This window comes from Trichoderma virens (genome assembly GCF_000170995.1).
Source record: "Trichoderma virens Gv29-8 chromosome Unknown TRIVIscaffold_3, whole genome shotgun sequence".
Classification (NCBI taxonomy): Eukaryota; Fungi; Ascomycota; class Sordariomycetes; order Hypocreales; family Hypocreaceae; genus Trichoderma; species Trichoderma virens.
In genome coordinates this window covers 903,869-924,429 of record NW_014013746.1, presented here as the reverse complement: position 1 = coordinate 924,429, position 20,561 = coordinate 903,869, and the positions used below count along the sequence as shown (strand labels likewise).

General features: G+C 50.3%; 3 protein-coding genes across 3 annotated transcripts; 1 reads left to right on the top strand and 2 right to left on the bottom strand.

Moving 5' to 3' along the window:
• Positions 1 to 279: 279 nt before the first annotated feature.
• On the bottom strand, positions 280 to 1,561 carry TRIVIDRAFT_219121 (uncharacterized protein; the record flags this gene model as incomplete). The annotated part of the gene is made up of 2 exons (XM_014104081.1): positions 280 to 1,079; positions 1,150 to 1,561. The coding sequence occupies 2 exons, from the start codon at positions 1,559 to 1,561 to the stop codon at positions 280 to 282; spliced, it is 1,212 nt and encodes a 403-aa protein (XP_013959556.1).
• A 717-nt stretch (positions 1,562 to 2,278) lies between these two features.
• TRIVIDRAFT_32702 (uncharacterized protein) lies at positions 2,279 to 4,080 on the bottom strand (the record flags this gene model as incomplete). The annotated part of the gene is made up of 3 exons (XM_014104080.1): positions 2,279 to 2,355; positions 2,423 to 3,906; positions 3,968 to 4,080. 3 exons carry the CDS (start codon positions 4,078 to 4,080, stop codon positions 2,279 to 2,281), a joined length of 1,674 nt encoding a protein of 557 aa, XP_013959555.1.
• Positions 4,081 to 7,367: 3,287 nt separating this feature from the next.
• On the top strand, positions 7,368 to 16,300 carry TRIVIDRAFT_33120 (uncharacterized protein; the record flags this gene model as incomplete). Its single annotated transcript, XM_014104079.1, has 4 exons — positions 7,368 to 10,514; positions 10,590 to 10,868; positions 14,043 to 14,051; positions 16,250 to 16,300. 4 exons carry the CDS (start codon positions 7,368 to 7,370, stop codon positions 16,298 to 16,300), a joined length of 3,486 nt encoding a protein of 1,161 aa, XP_013959554.1.
• Between the last annotated feature and the right edge of the window lie 4,261 nt (positions 16,301 to 20,561).

Below are 20,561 nucleotides of genomic sequence, written 5' to 3'. Positions count from 1 at the left end.
GTACATAGGTAGGTATACTGCTGGTGCCCAATGAGTGCCCGACGAACCCATGCATGCAGGGGATAATCTGTCGACCTCCGGATTCAAGCATATGGAACAAAGACAACTCCGGGCGCGTTTCTATAGGATTGAATTAAGTGGCTAAGTATTGACAAAATCATCTGCTCCGGCTCTATAACTCTCTGTTTTTGGCTACCTATACAAACTATGTCTACCTATCCTAAACTCCAGTTGATATCCTTATTGCAAAGTGAAAACAAATTTGCAGATTACAGATCGTTACGTCCACGACCAACCAGTATTTACAACACTATACTGAGTGTGCACCTCACTATATCGAAGAATCATACCAAACCACCACTTCAAACTTCGGAACGACAGTCGAATCGGCAACAGCATCAATTCACCACGCGTTCCAAAGACACTAACCCAGGCGCTGAACAGCATCAGACCCAAAACCCCCACGAGGCAAAGCATCGCTACTAGCCGTATAGCGTTCATCAGCAGCGACAAAAGTCCAATCGGAGAAGACGAAGGAAACCTGCTGTCGGCATGACTCTGCGGAGAGAACGCAATGTTATCGTCCCAGTCCGCGTAAAGCCCGGTATATGTGACGACATGCGGCTGCATCACCTCGTACGTCGCCGTGCCAGCGAAAAGGCCTTTGACTGCGTGCGCATGTCTCGTGATTTTCGGTGCCGTCGAGATCATGACGCGCGTGCGACTTCGAGCATCGTGTGTATCACCACGGCTATCTGAAGGCGTCGTCTTTTCGTCTCCAACGCAGAGAAAGCTGTGTCGATATGCCTCGCCGGGCTGGACCCATTCGAAAACAGTAATCTTGGGAGACAGCCTGATCGCGAGATTGAGCCACCCTGCAAGAGCGACGATGTTGTGTAGCGCCTGATACGATGATGGAGATGGCGCGTCTTCTCCGAGGCCTACATAAAGAGGTGAGAGCAGTGCTACGATTTGGGCGGTGATTTTGTCTACGCGTTTCCAGAACAGAGGTGGAACACCGCCTGTTGCTTCAAGATAGACGCGGTTGGTGTCTGCCCGAAGGGCTGTACGTCGGAAGCCTGGATATTTTGCATGTGTTAGCCGGAAATCGCGTCTCGAACAAAGTATTGCCGCCGAGCATTAACATACCCTCGATATTGATCATGGAACTATCCTCTATGCGCAGCACTTCCGCATGCTCCGGTCCAGCGCCAAACAGGAGATCAGAAAAGACGTGCTTTTCTAAAACCATCATCATCACACCCGACAAAAGGGCACATCGATACGGCCGGGACTTGAGCAGCTTCTCCCACTCCCCATCCGCGCCTGGGCGAGCAACCATGCGAGCAAAACTCAGAAATTCCTTGGGATGCTTCAGCGTCCAGAGCGATTTCTTTGAGCTGGCCGCCTTTTTACAGATGCCATCCTTGAGGAATTTATTGATTTCGGAATAAAGCAGCTCGAATGCTTCTTGGTGACCTTCATCAGGTATTTCTTCCAGGAGCTCGGAGAAGGGGAGCTCGCGCTGTCTTGGCTGGAGGGATTTGAGCTGGCGAGGCATTCTTGCAGATAGTCTGCTGCTGTGTCTGGTACTATGGCTGGTCGGCATTGCGTTAGAAACTTAAGCTCAGCTCAAGTTCAGGAGTCTATGATAATTAAAAAAAAAAAAAAAAAAAATAGAGGTGGAAGGGTGGATGCAGCCGTCTACTCTTATACATGTGGTGATATTCGGTGACCTGCAGACTAGCGGTCAGACATGCTGCATCTTCTAATGCTGTACTATCTAGGGTCTGTTGGCAACTTTCTAGAGACCGCGTCTTTCACATGCGGACGCGTTCAATTGTTCAGAATGAATTCTATTCATGGCCAAGTAAGTACGCTTCTTTCATCGAATTGGGGTCTGTTCATTCAGTGGCATTCAAAAAAGAAATTGTGCATAGATGAACACTAATCATTGTTGGCATAAAAATAAACCGTCAAGAGGGATAAAGCCAGCTTTTGAGCCAGTAAAAAAACATTGTCATGAGAACACACGTCTTTATTTCGAAAAATCTTCAACTGGCTTTTAGCCACCCATGATGCTGCTGCTGCTACTCTCTCACTAATACTGCTAGACTGAAAATGGCCATTTGCGCTTTCATAGACTCAAACTCCTACGAGATCCACACATACCATCATATATGATGTCAATCATTTGTAATATATGAAACGGAGGAAAGAAAAAAGAAATTGGTATTGTCTGGTGTACAGATATTGGGAAAATTTTAGGCTTTATAGATTAAAAGTGCTCCTTCCAGAAGCGGAACTCGACTTCGCGTGCCGTAGCAGCCTTGCAGGCAGTCTTGATATCACGAGCTAGAGAAATGGCAAGTTAGCTTAGATCAGACTCAAAGGGCGATATGCTGGAAACACTAGTACATACCTGCAACAGAAGGACCGCAGAAGTAAACACCGACCGTCGTCTTCGTGCTACCCTCCAGACCGCTAAGATACGTCCTGTCGAGAATACCGTCACGCATAGTTCTGAAGAGACGAGCAAAGTTGGGTCGGCCAAACTGGGTCCGTGACTTGAGCTCAGTGAGGGGATCCATGTCGGCACCCACGCTGTTCAGCACAATGTTCTGAGCAGTGTCCATGTCTAGTCTCTGGGTGAGATAGGTGTGGATCTTAAGGAATTCAACGCCAGAGCTTCCAGGGACACGAGCAGCCTCGTTAGACTGCTCTTCGAGAGAGGACAGCAGTGTCTGAAACCATTCGAAAGAGCCGGTATCCTTGCAGACCCAGATGAACTCAACACGGCGAAGACGAGTGGGAGGGTTGGGAGAGTTTCGCAGATGCCAGATGTTCTTCAGAATGGAGGCCCAAGGAGTGACACCAATACCAGTTCCGATGAGGACAGCAATTTCGTTCTCAAAGACGTCCTCAGCCGGAGCTCCGTAGGGACCATCAATGCGCAGAGCAGGCATCTGCTGGCCGTTTTGCAGAGCAACTTCGTACATACCCATAGGGTCGACACCGTCGTAGAACTTGGCTTGAGCGGCACCAGCACCAAGGGCATCTCCCAGCTGGCTGGTGAAGTCACCGACCTGGCGAACGTGGACGGAGACATAGGGATCGAATGGGCACGAGGTGATGGTGAAGGGGTGCCACTGGTACTTTGAAATGGATGGCACCTGAAGGAACAACCACTGACCAGCCTTGTACTTGAAGGAGGGCTTGTTGAACTGGATCTCGACGACGTCATAGGGGTGTCGGATAACACGAGTAATCTTGGTCTCACGACGGGCACGAACCTCGCGATACAGACGCTCAATCAGGTAAAAGCCTCCAGTGAAGAGCTCCCATCGCCATCCGAGATAACCAATGCAGTGCGACCAGTACTGCTCACCGTCAAATGGCGAGAATCCATTGGCGGTATCACGGACGAAGCAGCCAACGGTGTGCGTGTAGAGAGCCAGGAAGAAGGGGATGAACAGGTGGTGAGTGTACCAGAAGGTCTCGAAAGATTGCTGGCGGATACGGGCATGGGCAGTGGTATACATGAGCAGCATGCAGAGGAGCATGACGTGACCGGTGATACCACCGGGCTGGCCGTAGTGAATCTGCAGAGCGGTAACGGGACGAAGCTGCTTCAGCTCGACATTGTAAAAGTTGACGTAATGGGCTGAGGTGTGGCAGATGCTGAAGAAGAGCAGCGAGTAGGCAAGCTGGCGGTGCATCCACAGATTCTCATCAAGGGGCAGGAAGCGGATCTTGGGTCGGATCCAGCGCATAATGGTTCGGCAGACCGGGAGCAAGATGAGCATACAGTCGACGCTGAGAACCAGACCAGCACCTCGAGAGATCCACACAGAGTATTTCAGTGTGTTAAGACCTGCCAGTCTTATATCGGCGGCTTGTTTATACCTGGCGAATTGTCAGCTGCTTCAAGCTTCAACAGGGCCTGTCACTCGGTGTCGAAACTCACCATCCATATGCGAAAATGCCAAAATGAAATCCCCAGAAGAGAATGTGGTAGAAGAACTTCTGGATAGTGAACTGCTTGCGGATCAGTTCGCCGTATGTGAGTTGGCCAGCCATCTTGGGTGAGTCGTTTCGAGTTTCCTCCTCTTGACAGTTGAAGCCTTTGAAATTAAAATGTCGACCTGCGACAATGCTGAAATATTATGATACGACGCCCTTGGGACCACCCAGTGCACGCAGTTCCCCAACTCTGGACAGCGATATTATCCTCCCTCGACTTTCCAAAAAAAGAGACACCGATTCCCAAGTCGACTTTGGCTCCACCCCAAGTAGGATGTTCAAGGCAGAATAGAAAATGTACTAGTTAAAATCGGAGACGCTGGAAAACGAAGGTTGAATAAAGAGTGTAAAGAGTGACCTGATCCAGCAGTGGATAGAAAGGAAAGGCCCAAAGGGACGTCCGTAGAAGAGAAAGAAAAAAAATGGCTGCTCTTTTGGCCCGCCTAACGACAGCTGGGGGAAGAAGGAAAAGAAGAAGCCAAGAATCTGGGAGTCGCCGAGTGATAAAGAGGGCCGCTGGTCGACCTAATCGGCGTGAAACACGGACAGGCTGGAGAAGTCGGGGATGGATCCGAAATGGTGGCTCCGGCGTCCTTCCTTTGACTTCGGATGCTGAGGTTCCCTGTAGCATGAAACTCTAGACCCCTGCAGCTGCGAAGCGATCCGCCAAATGACACAGTGAGCGCTCGCGGGCCGGTAGCATCGGTCGCTGCAGCAGACGCCAGGCTATTCCCTCTGCGACCAGCACTTGCGAGAGCTGCGATTGCGGTTTAGGGCCTGGTTGAAGATCACGGCGCAAAAGTGAGACTCTCGTGGAGCGGATTGTGCGACGGCGAGTGTGAGAGCAGGACCGAGGGGTTGCTGTAGCGGCGTTTCGGGCGCTGGCTCAGGGGGCCGCTGGGAGTGGCCGAGGGGTGTGTGTGTTTGAGAGTCTGGTCAAGCTTTTCTGCACTTTGACGGTGCTCCGCGCTGTAATGTTTCAACAGGAGTGCCCGTGCAAATGCAGATGCAGATGCAGAGATGGAGATTGCAAATGCAGCAGAAGCAGGAAGTGGAAGATTTGGACAGGACCGGCAGCCCAGGCGGTACAAGTAGGTGGTACAGCGCTCTTCAGGCCTGTGCCTGGATTCAATGAAGTCACCTGCAGGGCCCTAATGCCATTCCCCCGCTTCTCCGCTACTTTGTGCTGCTCAGACTCTGCTTTTTTGCACCATAAATAGGAACATTGAATTCATCACATCGAGAGCCGCCGGCCATCTGTGCACTTGCATTCTCAAGATGCGCTCTGACTGGTCTGACCGAGTTAGTCAGTGTGCAGCAAGGCGCGATGCCAGTCCTGATGCGGCAACGGCCCTGAGGCTCGGCGCTTAAAACACCAGATGGCTGGCCAACAAGAGGCTAGATTTGTGTCCCCTGAGCTAGCTGCACGGTGATGGACTGCTAGGGCTCTCGAACCCCTGTCCGGTGTGGACGCCTTTGCTTGCCACGAGGCTGGTCCGAATGCCTCCATTGATGCATTGATATCTGCTCCTCTGGGCGACCTAAAACAGCGTATCTGGTGATATCAGCTTGCTGAACGGACGACTTGAGCTGTGGAATCGAACCATTTTGCAATGCTGTAACAGCAATGCCTCTCAGTCAGTCGATGGCATTGTCGCCAAGACCAATCATCTGGGGTAAGCTTGATTTAGCTGACACTCCTGCCAAGCTGTTCCTTTGTTTGTGTTGTCGATATATCACTTCAATGATGATTGGTCTCGGCACCTACAGTAACACCAACACGGACGGATCAGTCTATCCGTGGACTTAACCTTAGGAATAACTGTCATGATCAGGTTTCGTATCCAGACCTAAAGCGTCGCTACCGGCTATCTGGTGCGTACCAGGTTAGGCTACTCCTAATATCCATTTCTCCTTTCCCCATTTTCGGCCGAGAGGTAGAGATTTAATGCTTCCATCTGAGATGATCCATCTTGCTCAAGCACTACCTACTGATGGATTCTAGTACGGTTCTGGTTGCCTCTGCGTGCTGTTTACCTCCTGGAAACGGCGGAGTTGACAAAGATAAGCTATGGACTTCAAACTGAAACGAGTAGCAACCTAAAACATTAGCGCTCGTGATAGATGGACGCCCTGCACTTTTTGCGCACGGAGGTTTTGGTAGGTCCCTTGAATTTAGCGCAGCTCCTGCGGCCCCTCCCTACCGCCTTTGAGGCCTTCATGTTGGTCCCTGCAAGTGAGCGGGCATTGGCGAGGGCGGCTGTTTGCGTTGGCAGACGTAGTATCGAGATTTTGACGGGAAACATTCATGCGATGATGAAAGAATCGTACGATTTTTTTGCAAAGCTCCCCAATACACTCACGTGGCGGGATCCAGCAATTTGGCTATAAAACGGTTGCCTTCGCATGCTTAAACCGGTCTGTTACTCTGTTTTGCGACCTTTGGCCATTCCGACTTGCTTCCCAGACATATCGACCGCCCATTGCTACGCACGCAGCACTGCTCACGACGACAAGCCGAATACGAAGTACAATGTACAGATTATAGCGTGTAAGAGAAGGACGAGGAGGAAGCGTCAGGCCTTCGTGCGGCAGGACGCAAAACACACCCCGAGATGCTCGTCGCCTATTAGACCAGACGCTGGACACGACTTGGTCACTCTCGATGCGCAGCCGGTCCACAATACTGTCACCTTACTCGAGCAATGCCTGTCGACCTGAGGATGATCAGGGCGGCGTCGGCTCAAATGGCCTCCGGTCACGACGACAAGGATTGTACTCAGTAGAGCTGCCAGACAAAACCGATGGCAGTGCAAATTCTTGGGGGGATCGAGTCTGGTTGAAGTGGTACCTTTTTTTTTTTTTTTTTGGCGCTTCCCAGCAGTTTCACATTTGCTCTCGCCTGGAGGATCTTGTCCGCATTTTATTGCGGTCGGCAGCTTGGTTTTCAGGCCTCGCATAAATGAATGACGTTCCCTTGTAAATTCAATGTCAATTGAAGCCAATCGTAATTCGCTGGGCTTTTTAGTTGTCTCAGCAATAGCCACTGAGCAGCAAGACCAACGTAATGGCATGAAGCAGTTCCCAGTCTATTCTGTGCTGCAATGTGGGGAGTGGCCAGTCTTGGAGACGGATGACGTAGTAGTGATAATGCCCAGCTCCAAGTCCGTCTTCATTCGCCATGCCGTCATCTGCTTGACAAGTAATCTGAGAGGCATCTAAACACTGTGCAGGTAAATATAAAGTAGATTTGAGCAAATTGAATGATGGTTAACACTCTTTTCACGCGTACGCCCGTGGTTTTCAAAAAATCTCCCGCCAATTGCGATGTGTAGAGCTTCATAATGGCTGGCAAGGAAGATGTGGAGCATGCCCGTCGCTACGAAGCTCCTTATAGCGAAAGACACCCAATCCCTACTATCTCGAAATATCGAGAGGAAAAGGAGGCCAGACAGCAAAATGCACTGAGGAACAATGCAGAAACCCCTGACCAGCGTCCTTCTCAGACCAAAGAAGGGGAAGCTTGGGATCACCATGGCGAAGCAGAAGATTCTCGGTCTGAGAGCGAGGCCCCGATCCAGGACACATCACAAGTTGATCCTGCCGCATTCAATCCACGAAAACATAAAAAGGATTCCAAGAAAGAAAGAGCTGAACGCGAGGTCACTGATCCCGTAACTCATCTCCCTGTGAAGATTCACGACTTCACCGACAATGCTCTCAAAGAATTGGACGTGAACGAGGATCCATTTGAACAGGCGAAAAGAACACTGAGTGGCATTGATGAGAAGAACAAGTCTGACGCCGAACTACGCAAGGAGCAAGACCGTTCACAAGGGAGACACGATGCGTTGATGAACCAGTTCCCGCCACCCGACCTTGACTTCTTACGCAAGGAAGTCCATGCTGCAAGCACACGCGGATTTTTAATTTCTCTAACCGGTGCATGTGGCATCTTGGTTGCAACCTGCGTGATTCGCGAAGTATTACTTACCGATGCGCAACAAGATGGAGGATGGGTAGCTGCTGCTCAACGACTATTACCATGGCTTGCTCTGATTATAGCAAGCGCAGGAGCATTTTGTGTCTTTATTTTCGGCGTCAGGGACTGGACTACTAAAAAGGTCGATAACGCCATCCAAGACGAGATCTGGCGCTCACAGCGCCGGCAGATGAAACACGAGACCAGGAAATATGAAAGAGAGACTACTTTGTGGCTCAATTCCTTGCTGAGCTCAGTGTGGCCGCTCATCAACCCGGACCTCTTTACCAGCCTGGCAGATACGTTAGAAGACGTCATGCAGGCTTCGTTGCCCAAATTGATTCGTATGGTCAGCGTGGAAGATATTGGCCAAGGCAGTGAGTCGCTGCGCATCCTCGGCGTCCGGTGGCTGCCTACCGGAGCAGCTGCACAAGCTGTTACGGAAGATGGGAAGATCATCTCCCATAAGGATGATGAGAGCCGCAACAGTACGGATCCGGACGGAGGTGAAGAGCCTGATAATCAAACCGACAAGTCAGCTTCTCGGGGTATGGCAGCAGAGGAAGGCGACTTCATCAACTTGGAGGTTGCGTTCGCATACAGGACACGGTCGACCAGCAAATCCTTCAAGGAGCGAAGCAAAGACATGCACCTCTACTTGGCCTTTTATCTGCCCGGAAACTTGAAGATCCCCGTTTGGGTTGATCTGCAGGGGGCAGTTGGTACCATGAGGCTGCGCCTACAGCTGACGCCTGACCCCCCGTTTTTTGACCTCTGTACTCTAACACTACTGGGCCAGCCAAAAGTGGATTTGAGTTGTGTGCCTCTGAACAAACATGCACTGAATATTATGGACGTGCCGTTCATTAGCAATTTTGTTCAGTCGGCTGTTGACGCAGCTATGGCGCAGTATGTCGCCCCCAAGAGTCTCACGCTGGATCTCAAAGATATGCTTGCCGGTGATGATTTCAAAAAGGACACCTACGCAAAGGGTGTTCTTATGATAAACATCAAGCGTGGTTATGATTTCAAAATGGGAGACTCAGGCATACCCCTCATCAAAGACTCTGGGTCAGATCCATATGTGTCTGTTGGATGGGCAAAATTTGGCAAAGTACTCTGGAGCACGCGCATTTTACTGGCTGAAATGGAACCATATTGGGACGAGACTTGCTTTGTGTTGGTCACCCCTGAAGAACTGAACATCAATGAAAGACTACGCATTCAGCTTTGGGACTCTGATCGGTTCACGGCAGATGACGATCTAGGACGAATCGAGGTTGATCTTAAGGAGCTGATGCAAAATGAAAACTCAAATGGACGAATGTGGCAGCGAACAGATGGCTTTAAAGCGCTGAAATTTGGCGATAATATGCCCGGAAAACTCGAGTGGAGTGTAGGGTATTTCTCAAAAGCAAGGATCCAGAAATGTCAATTCGACCAACAGACTCACGACCCAGAGGTTAGATCAATGGATCAGCTTAAAGAAAAGGTCAGCAACAGCTGCGAGCGGAAACTCCGAGAAGCCATGCTCAAACACGCATCGTCCGATCGTGATGAGAGCGAGATGGAGCAGCAGAAGATGCAAGAAATGAAAGCAGAACAAGATGCGATGATCATATCAGCGCCACCGCCAGACGGATATCCAAGTGGTATCTTTAGCCTGCAGATTCACAACATCACTGGACTTGAAGTTCCTCACCTTAGCAAAAGTTTGAAGGATAAGGATGGCAATGCGAGCGATGAGGAAACTGGCGAGGGCCTTCCCAGCGCCTACTGCACCGTAATTGTTAACCATAAGAAAACTTATAAAACGCGGACCAAGCCCCAAAATACGAAGCCATTTTTCAACGCGATTTGCGAGCGCTTTATTCGGGACTGGAGGTCCTGCGAAGTCTATGTCTCCGTAAGGGACGCCAGGTTGCACGAAGACGATCCGCTATTGGGCATCGTGCATCTGCCTCTCAGCGAAGTATTCAAGGATCGCTCGCAAAGAAATGGATTCTGGCCCATATCTGGAGGCATCGGGTATGGAAAGATCCGACTGTCCATGGTTTGGCGCAGCGTCCAGCTTCAGGCGCCACGCAACCTCGTTGGATGGCAATATGGCACAGTGAATGTGCAGCCTGTTGCGACGAGCTTAGATTGCCCCCAAGATTTGAGATATGCGAAGCTGAAACTGAAAACCGACATCAGCAGCGGCAAAATGTATTCTCGTGGGTCTGGGGAGGCGACATGGGTGACGAGTAAAGAACGACCACTCAATCTCGCTGTACAAAAAAGATACAGTGGCTGCTTGTCCATTGCTTTCAAAGATAAAAAGGTGCTAGGAGATAAAGTGTCTGCTTTTAGTGTGTGTTGGCTGAAAGACATTCCGGATGAAGAGGAGTTGACACTTGATCTCCCAATCTGGAAAGGCAATTTCAAGAGAGCGACATCATGCTGTTTGGAACAATGCGGTGAAAAGATTGGGACTCTCAGTATTAAAATCACATTTTGGCAGGGGATGGTAAGTTGGCATCTCTCCTATGTTTTATACAACTACCCTGTAGGAGAAAAATAAACCCCTGACATGGATTTATAGGGTGCTGCACATTCCGAATGGGCGAATAACAGCGAGCATATACGGGATGTTGTTGAAGTAATTGATGCTGCAAGAGATAATCTCAGGGATGATGAGATGGAAAGAGCCGCAGGAATTGTCGACGAGGAGATATCGAGCGACAGCGATAGCTCTGATGAGCATGAATATATACCAGATGGTAGCGCGGACCATAAGCAAGGCCCCTTGGACCAGCTACGAGATTATAAACGGAGAGATAAATCCCTACACAGACAACATCGGGGCCTTATGCAATGGAAGGTAAGAAAACCACGAAAAGATGCCAACTTCAGAAGACAAGTAGCTAACCGCGGTTGCAGGCGCCTCGGACGGCGAAATGGGTAAAGCACAAGGTGGACAAGGTGGAAAATAGTGTCGCTGGCATGTTTGACCACAGAAATAAGGAGGCTGGGATTGAGACTGAGGTATAATAAGTTCGGCCCAAAAGAACGGATATCATGTATTTTCCAGCAGGGCCATGGTCTATGATGTAATGACGGTGGCTAATCTAACTAAGGTATCTGTGAAATGATAATAACTCCCTCAAACGAATTGCGCCCCAAAGGATTCCCATTCATAAGAAATAAAGTCGTGAAGTAAAAAGCAAACGCAGACGCAAATGCCATGGCATGACAGTGACCCCGGGAATACTGGCCGCAGTCGTCATGGTAGATCCTGCCGCGTTGCGACGTTTAAAATTGTTGTCCTTGATCCAGGTTAGTTACCGTGGTTGAATACGTCCTCTACCACCAAGACTGGCTCCAAGGCTTCGTTGGATGGCGAGGGAGTGGCGTTGTTCTTACGGTTCCTCTTTGATCGCACCTCAACTGCCTCTGGCTGTGGTGTAGTCACGTCGTCTTCAGGGTCGTCGCGGTAGCGCTCAGGATCGTCTTCTGCCAGCAAGGGGGCGAGCAAGGGTGCATCACTACGACGCCACGGAAATCTTAGACCCAAGTTCAAATTCTTAATGCTCTGGAACCAAGGAATCTCGGGCAATGAGGAAGGTCGCAGGTGGTGCTCGCAGTTTGGACAATCTGGAGGAAGAATTTGCCAGGCAACCCACTGTAAGAAGCCGTGAATAGCGAGCCCTTGATAGATGGCTTGAGCCGCAGCAAGGAGATGGCAGAAGCTGGACGGCGCACGTTAACTTCAGTCATGCAAAGAACCAGATATAGCTATGTTGGGATAAAGGCCCAAGGTTCTTGGAGGCGGGGCGTGGGGGACATACAAGCTTGTCATAATAGGGAGCGTAGCATAAGCAGCCAGCATACTCAGCGAAGCCGAACGGCCGTGATGGGTCCATGTAAAGACGAGAACGATCATAAGAGCAGCAGCAAGTACGACATCGTGAATGAAGACAACGATTGGATGAGTTAGGACAGCGCGGATAGAAATGCCGCCGTGGCCTCCAGATTCGATGGACTCGACATCAGCCTCCGGCCTGTGGCCCGCAGTGCGAAGGAGCGCGACCGAGGTGACGACAGACACAGCTTGAGGCACCAGGCCAACAGCTGGAACCGGGTTATGCGACAAGACGCCGTGGGCGATGCACAGCGCAAAGGCCGGGATAAAAGACGCGACGGCGGTGATGCGAAGCGGGCGGGCGGCCGCGTCAACAGCCGATTCTTCCATGATGGGCGGTGCCGGTGAATAGTAGCTGAGCTGAGGGTGACTGAGGCCGCGAGAGTCGGCAGCGAGTATAAGAAGACAGCGAGATGCCGTCGGTCAGTGCCAGCGCTGACGCCTGTGATTTTTTATTCTTGGCTGCAGCTCATTTTGTCAGGAGGAGCTCCAAACAGGCAGAGGGATTATAGTGGAAGGAGCTGCCCCTCATTAGCCCCTTGTCTGAGATGTACAAAGTCAGTTAGTGCCTGGCCAATAGCGGGATCTGGTATCTGGACGACAGGCGCTGACTAGGATAGTGGGGGTAGCACAGGTGCGAGCTTGATTCAACGACATGGCACTCAGACCGACGACACGATTGGACGGCATTGCAAAACTATTAGATATTGCGGATGATAGAGAGGAAAAGTAAATGTAAATGAAAGACTTAGCCGGCTATAGGTGAGCAATTGAGTTTCCATCGTTTGCCATATTTTCATGGCTGTGCTGGATGTGAGTGACCTGAACAAACCTCCACAGCGTCCAAAAACACCAAGCCTCGAGGGGGGTTATGCCATCTCGCTCCCAGTCAACTTTTCAACAGCGCGAAGAAACACGAACGCGTTGACGTTGCCTGGCCATCAATTGATTTTCATCCGATGTCACCGCGTGAATCAGCGTGTTGGGATCCATCAATAGGCGGCTGTAGTGAGGAAAAAGTGAGGCCATGCCCTGTTTCTGCCCTATATACTCGCCAGCTGGCGAACACTCCCGCGCACGCAAACAACAAAAGAATCACAGCAACGCGCTCAATTGGTCAGAAAAAAGTGAAGTCATGTGCCCACAGCTGCCTGAAGAAAAATAACAAAACCCTCGGCCCCCCCAGCTCTTCTTTTCCCTTTCCTCTCCTTCTTCTCCAAGTTACCATCATCACATCAAAGTATCAACACAACGCACACAAACGAACGAACCTCACACTTTCTGACAGACACAATGGAGTTTTCTACCATTTTCACCCTCGTTCCCTATCCCAAGGTCCCCTCCCTTGGCGATCCCGTTATCTTCCTGCCCATCTGGGCATTCCTCTTTCTCGTGTGCTTGTTGACGAAACTGGTCACCGCCCTGTGGCCATCGGTTCTCTCCTACCTCTCCCTTGTTGTAGCATTCGCCCCGGACAAGAACTTTGTTGTCGCTGCGGTGTCTTGGCTCTCACTGCTTTGGCTTTGGAAGCCCTGGGCCGCCTTGACAGCTGACCTACGTCGTGAAGTCGATCTCGCGATTGACTTTACATTTCTCGCGTGGTTCCTGATGGCCTTCCCATTTATTGTCTTGACAATGTGGGTCGGACTGAAGGGGGTTCTTCGTCTTGCCGCCAACGCCATAGTCCGCCGAATCCATGACGCCATGGAGTTCGAATTCGACCTCACAGAATATGTCGTCAAATGCTACTCGCCCATGCAGCCTGAGTCACCCGGCGATCGCGCCATGGCTCAGCTTCTCGCCGCCTCTGGAAACTGGACACTCTTCCTGGAATCATCTCGCCCTCCTCTCGGCCTTTCTAAAGCTGGATATGACGCTATCTTTCGGGGTAAGCGACCGCGCCGCTTGGTGACAAAGTCCTTCACCGCAGAGCAGCAGCGAGCCCAGGAGCGAGTGAAAAAGTTTGTGAAGGAGCGCCGTGCAGAGATCATGGCAGCAAAGGATGTAGAGAGAACTGCCCGTGCGCAGCTGATCGATCTGAAGCCGACAACTTTCGACAGTGAACCAGTGCCTCAGTCAAGAGAGACCCCCACCCCGGTGGTTCAGGTTTCTGCTTGGCCCACTGTTCCCGAGTCGGACAACGTCGCCGAAGACGTCATGATTGCCAACGGATTTATAGAGACCGAGGAACTGGCGGACCAGAAGGAGTCCAAAGGTGAAGGTCTGGTCGAAGTCGAAGGCAGCAAAGCCCAGGAATCCGAGTCCTCTTCTGGGGAGGAGGATGAAAGCCCGCTGCACATATATAGCAAGTTTCCGCGACTCAAGGACAGCCAAGCTAAGGAACCCGAATTCTCGTATGAGAAGGACGGCGAAGGCTTCGCCGAGGAACCGGAATTCTCGTATGAGAAGGAAGGCGAAGGCGCGGTCGAGGAACCCAAGTCCTCTTTTGGGGAGGAGGGCGAAGACCCGGTCAAGGAACCCGAGTCCTCGTATGAGGAGGAGGGCGAAGACCCAGCTGAGGAACCCGAGTCCTCTTATGAGGAGGAGGGCGAAGGCTCGCTGTCCGAGAGCGACCCGGCTAAAGACCCTGAGATCTCTTTTGAGGTGGAAGGCGAGGCAATGTCGAGCGCCACGGTACCCGAAGCAGCCCAGGAACTGGAGACCTCGTATGAGGAGGAAGGTGAAAGCATGCTCATCGACGCAGCCCAAACCGAGGAACCCGAGGTCTCACTTGAGGCGGAGGGCGAAGGTTTCTTCACGGAGGACAAGACCTCGTATGGGGAGGAGTTCGACGTTGAGATGGCTGACGTCCCCTTGGTACCACGGCTATTTATTGAATCTGGCTACTCAAACTCACAGGAGCCTATCCTGCCATTGGAAGTCTTGGCGCCATGGCCTTCTGCTGGTCAGGAGCCTGGTTGCCACTACGATACCCGCGGATGCATGTCTTTGTCGCCTGTTGTCGAGAGTGCTCAGGCTGTTGTCGAGGCCCAGTAGGATGGGATCGACTTTCAGACTGACCTCTCATCAGTCGCTGACTACCAGACACTCCTGGAAGAGAATGAGTACGCCAGCATGGATCCCGACCTCCTAGATCGTATGATGGACGATCTCCTTACCGGCAATACCACCGAAGCGGATCTGATTGCCACCGACGACTCCTGGTTCCAGGAGTACGAAGCGTGGCTGGAGACCGTGGACGAGGACGCCACCGCCGCAGCAGTTCCCGCCGCCAAAGCGTTGGACGAAGACGAAGTGATGGTAGACGCGGATCGTATCCCGACTCCAGCTTCCGATTCTGACGACGCTGCTACAGTCGTGGGGCTCCTTTCCGAGTTCTTCGGTTCAAGCATCCTTCGGGATTCTCGCTTGGACGAAGACATGGACTCCATGGACCTGTGTGGCGACGGGTCCGACCCCGAGGTAGAGTTTATAACTGCAGCTTTGGCTCAGTTGACTCTTACTTTGGATGTCGGCAACGTCATCATCACGGAACAGCAACTATCCCAGGAAAATGTCGAAATGGTGGATCTCCAAAGGCCAATTCCCCCTGTCATCGTCGTCGACATGACAGAGCCAGAGGAGCCAATTCCCCCCACCGACAACTCGACGGAGCTCAACGGGCCAATTCCCCTCGTCATCGAAATGACGGATCCCGAAGAGCCAATTTCCCACGTCGACGACATTGTTCCGGATGTTGTTCCGAATTCTTTCCAGAATGGCGAATTGCCCCCGCAATGGCCATACATGGGAGGAGATGATGAAGATTGGAATGAGCAGGACGCTGTGTCTGACGGTTTGCCCCCGCAGACTCCGACGACACGCACCACGTCTCCAAGAGACTCGGAAGGGAGTGAGCTACTCGTGGTAGCCTCACCTGGGCCTTCCCTCGAGGATGATATGATGGCCGCTTTTTCCGAAAGGGAATTGATGGCCGCCCTGCTCGGCATGTCACCAGACCGATTGTCTAATTCCTCGCAATCGAGATCAACGTCGCCTGACTCGGACGATATGCCCTTATGGGCATTTCCCCCTGACATGGTGGACGCTTCTTCTGGTGCTGCCACCAATCTTTCGTTGAACCAGCTGTTTAACAATTCTTCCCGGACAATCGAAGGCAATCCTCCGACCGAAAGCGCCGCTGACGACCTTTCGGAAGAGGATCCAGCCCAATCTGATTTTGTGTCTGGACCAGACTCAGTCACGGAGGCGCAAGAGCCATCTCCAGAGGATCATACCCAGGCGGGTAGTTCCGAGTCCCCCGACGACGACGCCACCCTGGCCCTCGGAGAAGTTGCTGAAGAGCAACTACCAACGACTGAGACCCCGGCTCCAGACAGTATCCCGGCGATTTTTGTGACCCCCGAGCCAAACCGAATGGTTCAGGTTGAGGTCGCGCCTATTAGGATGGGAGGACTTGTTCTCCCTGGTGGAAATCTTGTTCTACCCGCGACTCCCGCCCCCATGACCCCGTTGCCGCAGCAAGTCAAGAAACCCGACCCAGAGGCTGTGAGGAAGCAGAAGGAAGAAAGCCTGGCTAGGGATCTGCGCAACGTCATGAGGAGGCGCCAACCTGCTTCCATTTTTCACCCCCAGCGCCCGCAGAAGTCTTCGGCTCTCATTCGCTCACCAGAAGCCGCGGAGAGAGAGAGTGATCTCCGATCTCCGCAATCCTTCCATGCCTTGTCTCGCGCTGGAAGCGATACTGATGGTGGAGTGGATGCCGATGATGAAGGAGCGGCCAAGGTGATGCTCGCTTCGCCTGCCGTTATGAAGGCGATCCGAGACAGTGAGGCTCGGCGAGGTGTTCTGCGTGAGGGCAACGCAGACGAAAGATGAGCACGGCGCTCATAATCTTTTTTCTTTTTACGAATTATTAATTTTTAATTTTTAATAATCGATGATACTACGATGATCAGCAATTTTGAGCTCAACGACTGCTTTTTTTTTTCTTTTCCTTTTCGGACTCTGGCTTCTTTCTTTCGATTTTTGAGAATCTTGTTTGCGCAGGTCGAATCACTCCTCTTCTTTCTTTTTGGAGCTGAGCGCAATCGTGTCGAACTTTCTTCTTTCTTGACACATACGAGATGATCATTTTGGAAAGCAACCAGGGAAAAGCAGCTGAGCTTGGCTCTCTTGAGGGATTCAGATGGTTTTGGGCACCGAGCAAAATGTCTTCTGTCAGAGACTTGGACGCGAATGCTTTTTTCTTCATTCACTTTTCGCCGGCCAATTTGCTTCACTCGCCCTCTGTCAATTTATACATATTGTGAGGATATGTTTTGGCACTTTTCGTTACAACCATCACCGAGAGCTTTAATTGCTATTTTGGACAAGCGATTCAACGAACACACATACACACACACTCATACAGCACTTTCTTTGCTCGTGGCTTTTGTTGAAATCGCTTGTTTAGGTGTCTTCTATGGCACATTGATGATATGGAACCGGAGCCTCTTCTTTCGAGAATACTTGCTTCCTTTTGGACCTCTTTCTTTCTTCTTGACGAGCGACATGACAATCTCTATGCAGCATCTCTTGACTTTGCTCGCTTGTCATTGAATACATTGCTCAGTCAACCCAAACGGAACGAGGCTCACAATTTCTTGGGAAAGATGTGGACAGTACAGTTGGCACTGATGATCTCTCTTATACAACAATCATCTATTGCCGCCGTCTCTCCCAAGAGTCCGAAAATGTCGACGAGACTCTACACCATTCGACATATAGGACACAATTTCGGGGATCATTGCATCGGAATAGCGATACGCTGAACTACATTCGCTTATTCACTCGCAATTCCGTTTGCAATGTTGTCGAAGCACATCGACAATCAAGACTCTTTACTTTACGATGTGCTTTCGGCGAAATATTCAGTCGGCAACGCGATCGGGAGAGCAGAGCAGACGCCAGCTTCAGCTACTTTCTGAAACATCCTCAATACAACTTCAGTCACGCTTTGCTTTCCTGATCGCACCTGTGTCTTTGCCAATTCGCAACATTCCGATTCACAACATTCCAGTTCACATCGCGATGACGGCAGAGGCACATCTTGAGAGCGAGATTTGGGAGGGTCATTGGTTTGGTCACAGTTTGGTCGCAATTTGGTCACATACATTTACACAAACAGCTGCTTTGAACAAGCAGCCACTCTACACAAACAAACTACTCCTTCACATGGAGTATTTCTACACAAACTGCTTGGAATCAAGCAGCCACTTCACAAACTACTCCTTCATATGGAGTATTTCTACAAAAATTCTGCCCCTACGGGGCATTTCTACCACACAACTACCCCTGTACATGGGGTATTACACAACTCCGTTCTATGAAGTGTTTTTACATACCACGCCACTTCATATGGAACATTTCTACAAACAAACAAACTACCATTTCTGAAGTGTTTCGACAAACAATCCACAAACTCCACACGAATCACTTCAGCAAACAGACTTCCGCTTCACATGGGATGCTTCTTGAATTGGAGTATTCTTTAAGCAAACCACAATCCCATTGAAGCAGTCTTCAAACAAACAAACAGACAGACAGACAAACAGACAAACAATCCACTACTTAACATGAAGTATTTCTTCAAACAAACAGACAGACCGCAACCTCATGAAGTCTTTCTTCATGCGGTACATCTTCAAACTAGATCAGACTAGACCAGACCAACCAGACCAAATGGCAGCTGCAAACCAACAAGGTTTTACAGTTGTGATCCAACCAACATCTTGCTCTTAGGAACGAGATTATGGGACCTTGCTCATGATAGCGACAGGGGATACAAACATTACATTTATCGCTATCAGGCTTCTTCTACTTTTGCCGCAAGCTATGCAAGGTTCCTATCTCATGTGCTGAGGGCTATACCAAACACTACTTTCTCGCCCTTGGCGCACACAATTGGGGAAACTATTCGCACATCTTTGTCAAAGGATACCGCAATCCAACTACCTTCCTATCCTTTGACACACAAAACCGGGGACATTTCATACATCTTTATCAAAGAATACCGTGCGAATCAAACAAAATCGTATCTTTTGATACATCAATCAATGGGGAACTTGGGAGATATCAGAATCGCCAGTTATTTTCGCCATCTGATCCTCCTACAAACACAAACATTATCAATGGGGAACTTGGGAGAGATCAGAGGCTACATCGATCATCAATAGCCATTTCACACCTGATCCTCCCAAACACTGAGAATCATCCACAGTCATCTGACTTCAATCATCTGCACGATGATCTCAACCGTGTGTCGATCCAAACATCATGGCACGACGCACAAAAACGGGGACTCGCCAGAAATGGGAGACACATAGACATTCAATCACTCTCTTCCCATTTCTCGGCTCAAAAGCTAAACTCGGAACTGCCAGAGACCAGAGACTCCATACTTCTACTAATCATTACCGTCGTCTTCTGGTCTCTTGGCTCACTCTTTGGAGGTGTTGCATTCACGGGCACTACGCAGCGACAAACTCAAAAACTGTTCAAGTCGCTGCGTATACAAATCGTTTTACAATCCATTTTCGAAGCGTTTTGCCCAGCAACACCTCCGAGCTTCATACAATCAATTATGAAGCTCGCTCCAATTGGTCTTTTGAAAGCGATCAAATCCAAATTCTTGTCGCCTTTCAAAGACCGGCACGGTGGTGGGTATCAAGCTCATATACTAGAGCTGATCCCCAATGGAGACGGCTCAAAACATGATTCAACTTTCAATCAAAGTTCATCTCGTCACCATTGGGTTGAACAGATCCTATTCATTCTGGTATGTTGCCCACCACCTCCAGCTAAACCAACCACTATGCTGGAAACCAATCCAAGGCAACCAAAATTATGCCTTGCGACTTGGACAAATCAGCCGTGACTGCCCTCCGTAAGGATTGGCACCAAACGGGAGGAGAAAAGAATCCCTCGAATTGGTAACGAGTCACGGCTGCCTCTTGGATGATTTCACCGATCAAGGAATTTAACACTTCAAGAATTACAAACATTCTGGGGACACATACCACAACCCGCCCTCCGAAAGGACTGGCCCCAAACGTGGGGGAAAAGAATCCCACGAATTGGGAGCAGGTTACCGGCTCTCCCTACAACCTTTCGAACGAGTTATCATCCAAGAAAATGTTTCCTAGGAACAAAGTGTCTGGCCGCCCTCCTCTGTGCAAATCACACACTGGACTGGCCCCAAACGGGAGAGAAAAGAATCTCACGAATTGGGAGCAAGCCATGACCAACCCACGGACAAAAAAAGACAACGAGCTATGAGTGAAACCACAAACCAAGCTCGCCCATCTCAAAGAGAGAAATGCAGGACCAACACACACATCCTCTATCACTTGGATATGGCCTGTCTCAACATTTCTCTCTCTGTGCCGAACCTTGAAGACACAAAACAAGATCTTCTTTCGGACACAAACAAGTGACTGAGATCAATTACTGATCAAACTTGGCAAACCAAAATAACCAAGAGTCACAATCACAAACACAAGCGATCACACTCGCAGACACACAAACACAAACACACACATTCATACACAAACAACCAACGCAATTGGACATAAAATGTTCAATGAGCATGCTCCCCAAGAAGGCAGCAAAATACAGCATAAAATACAAAAACACAAAAACTCAAACTCA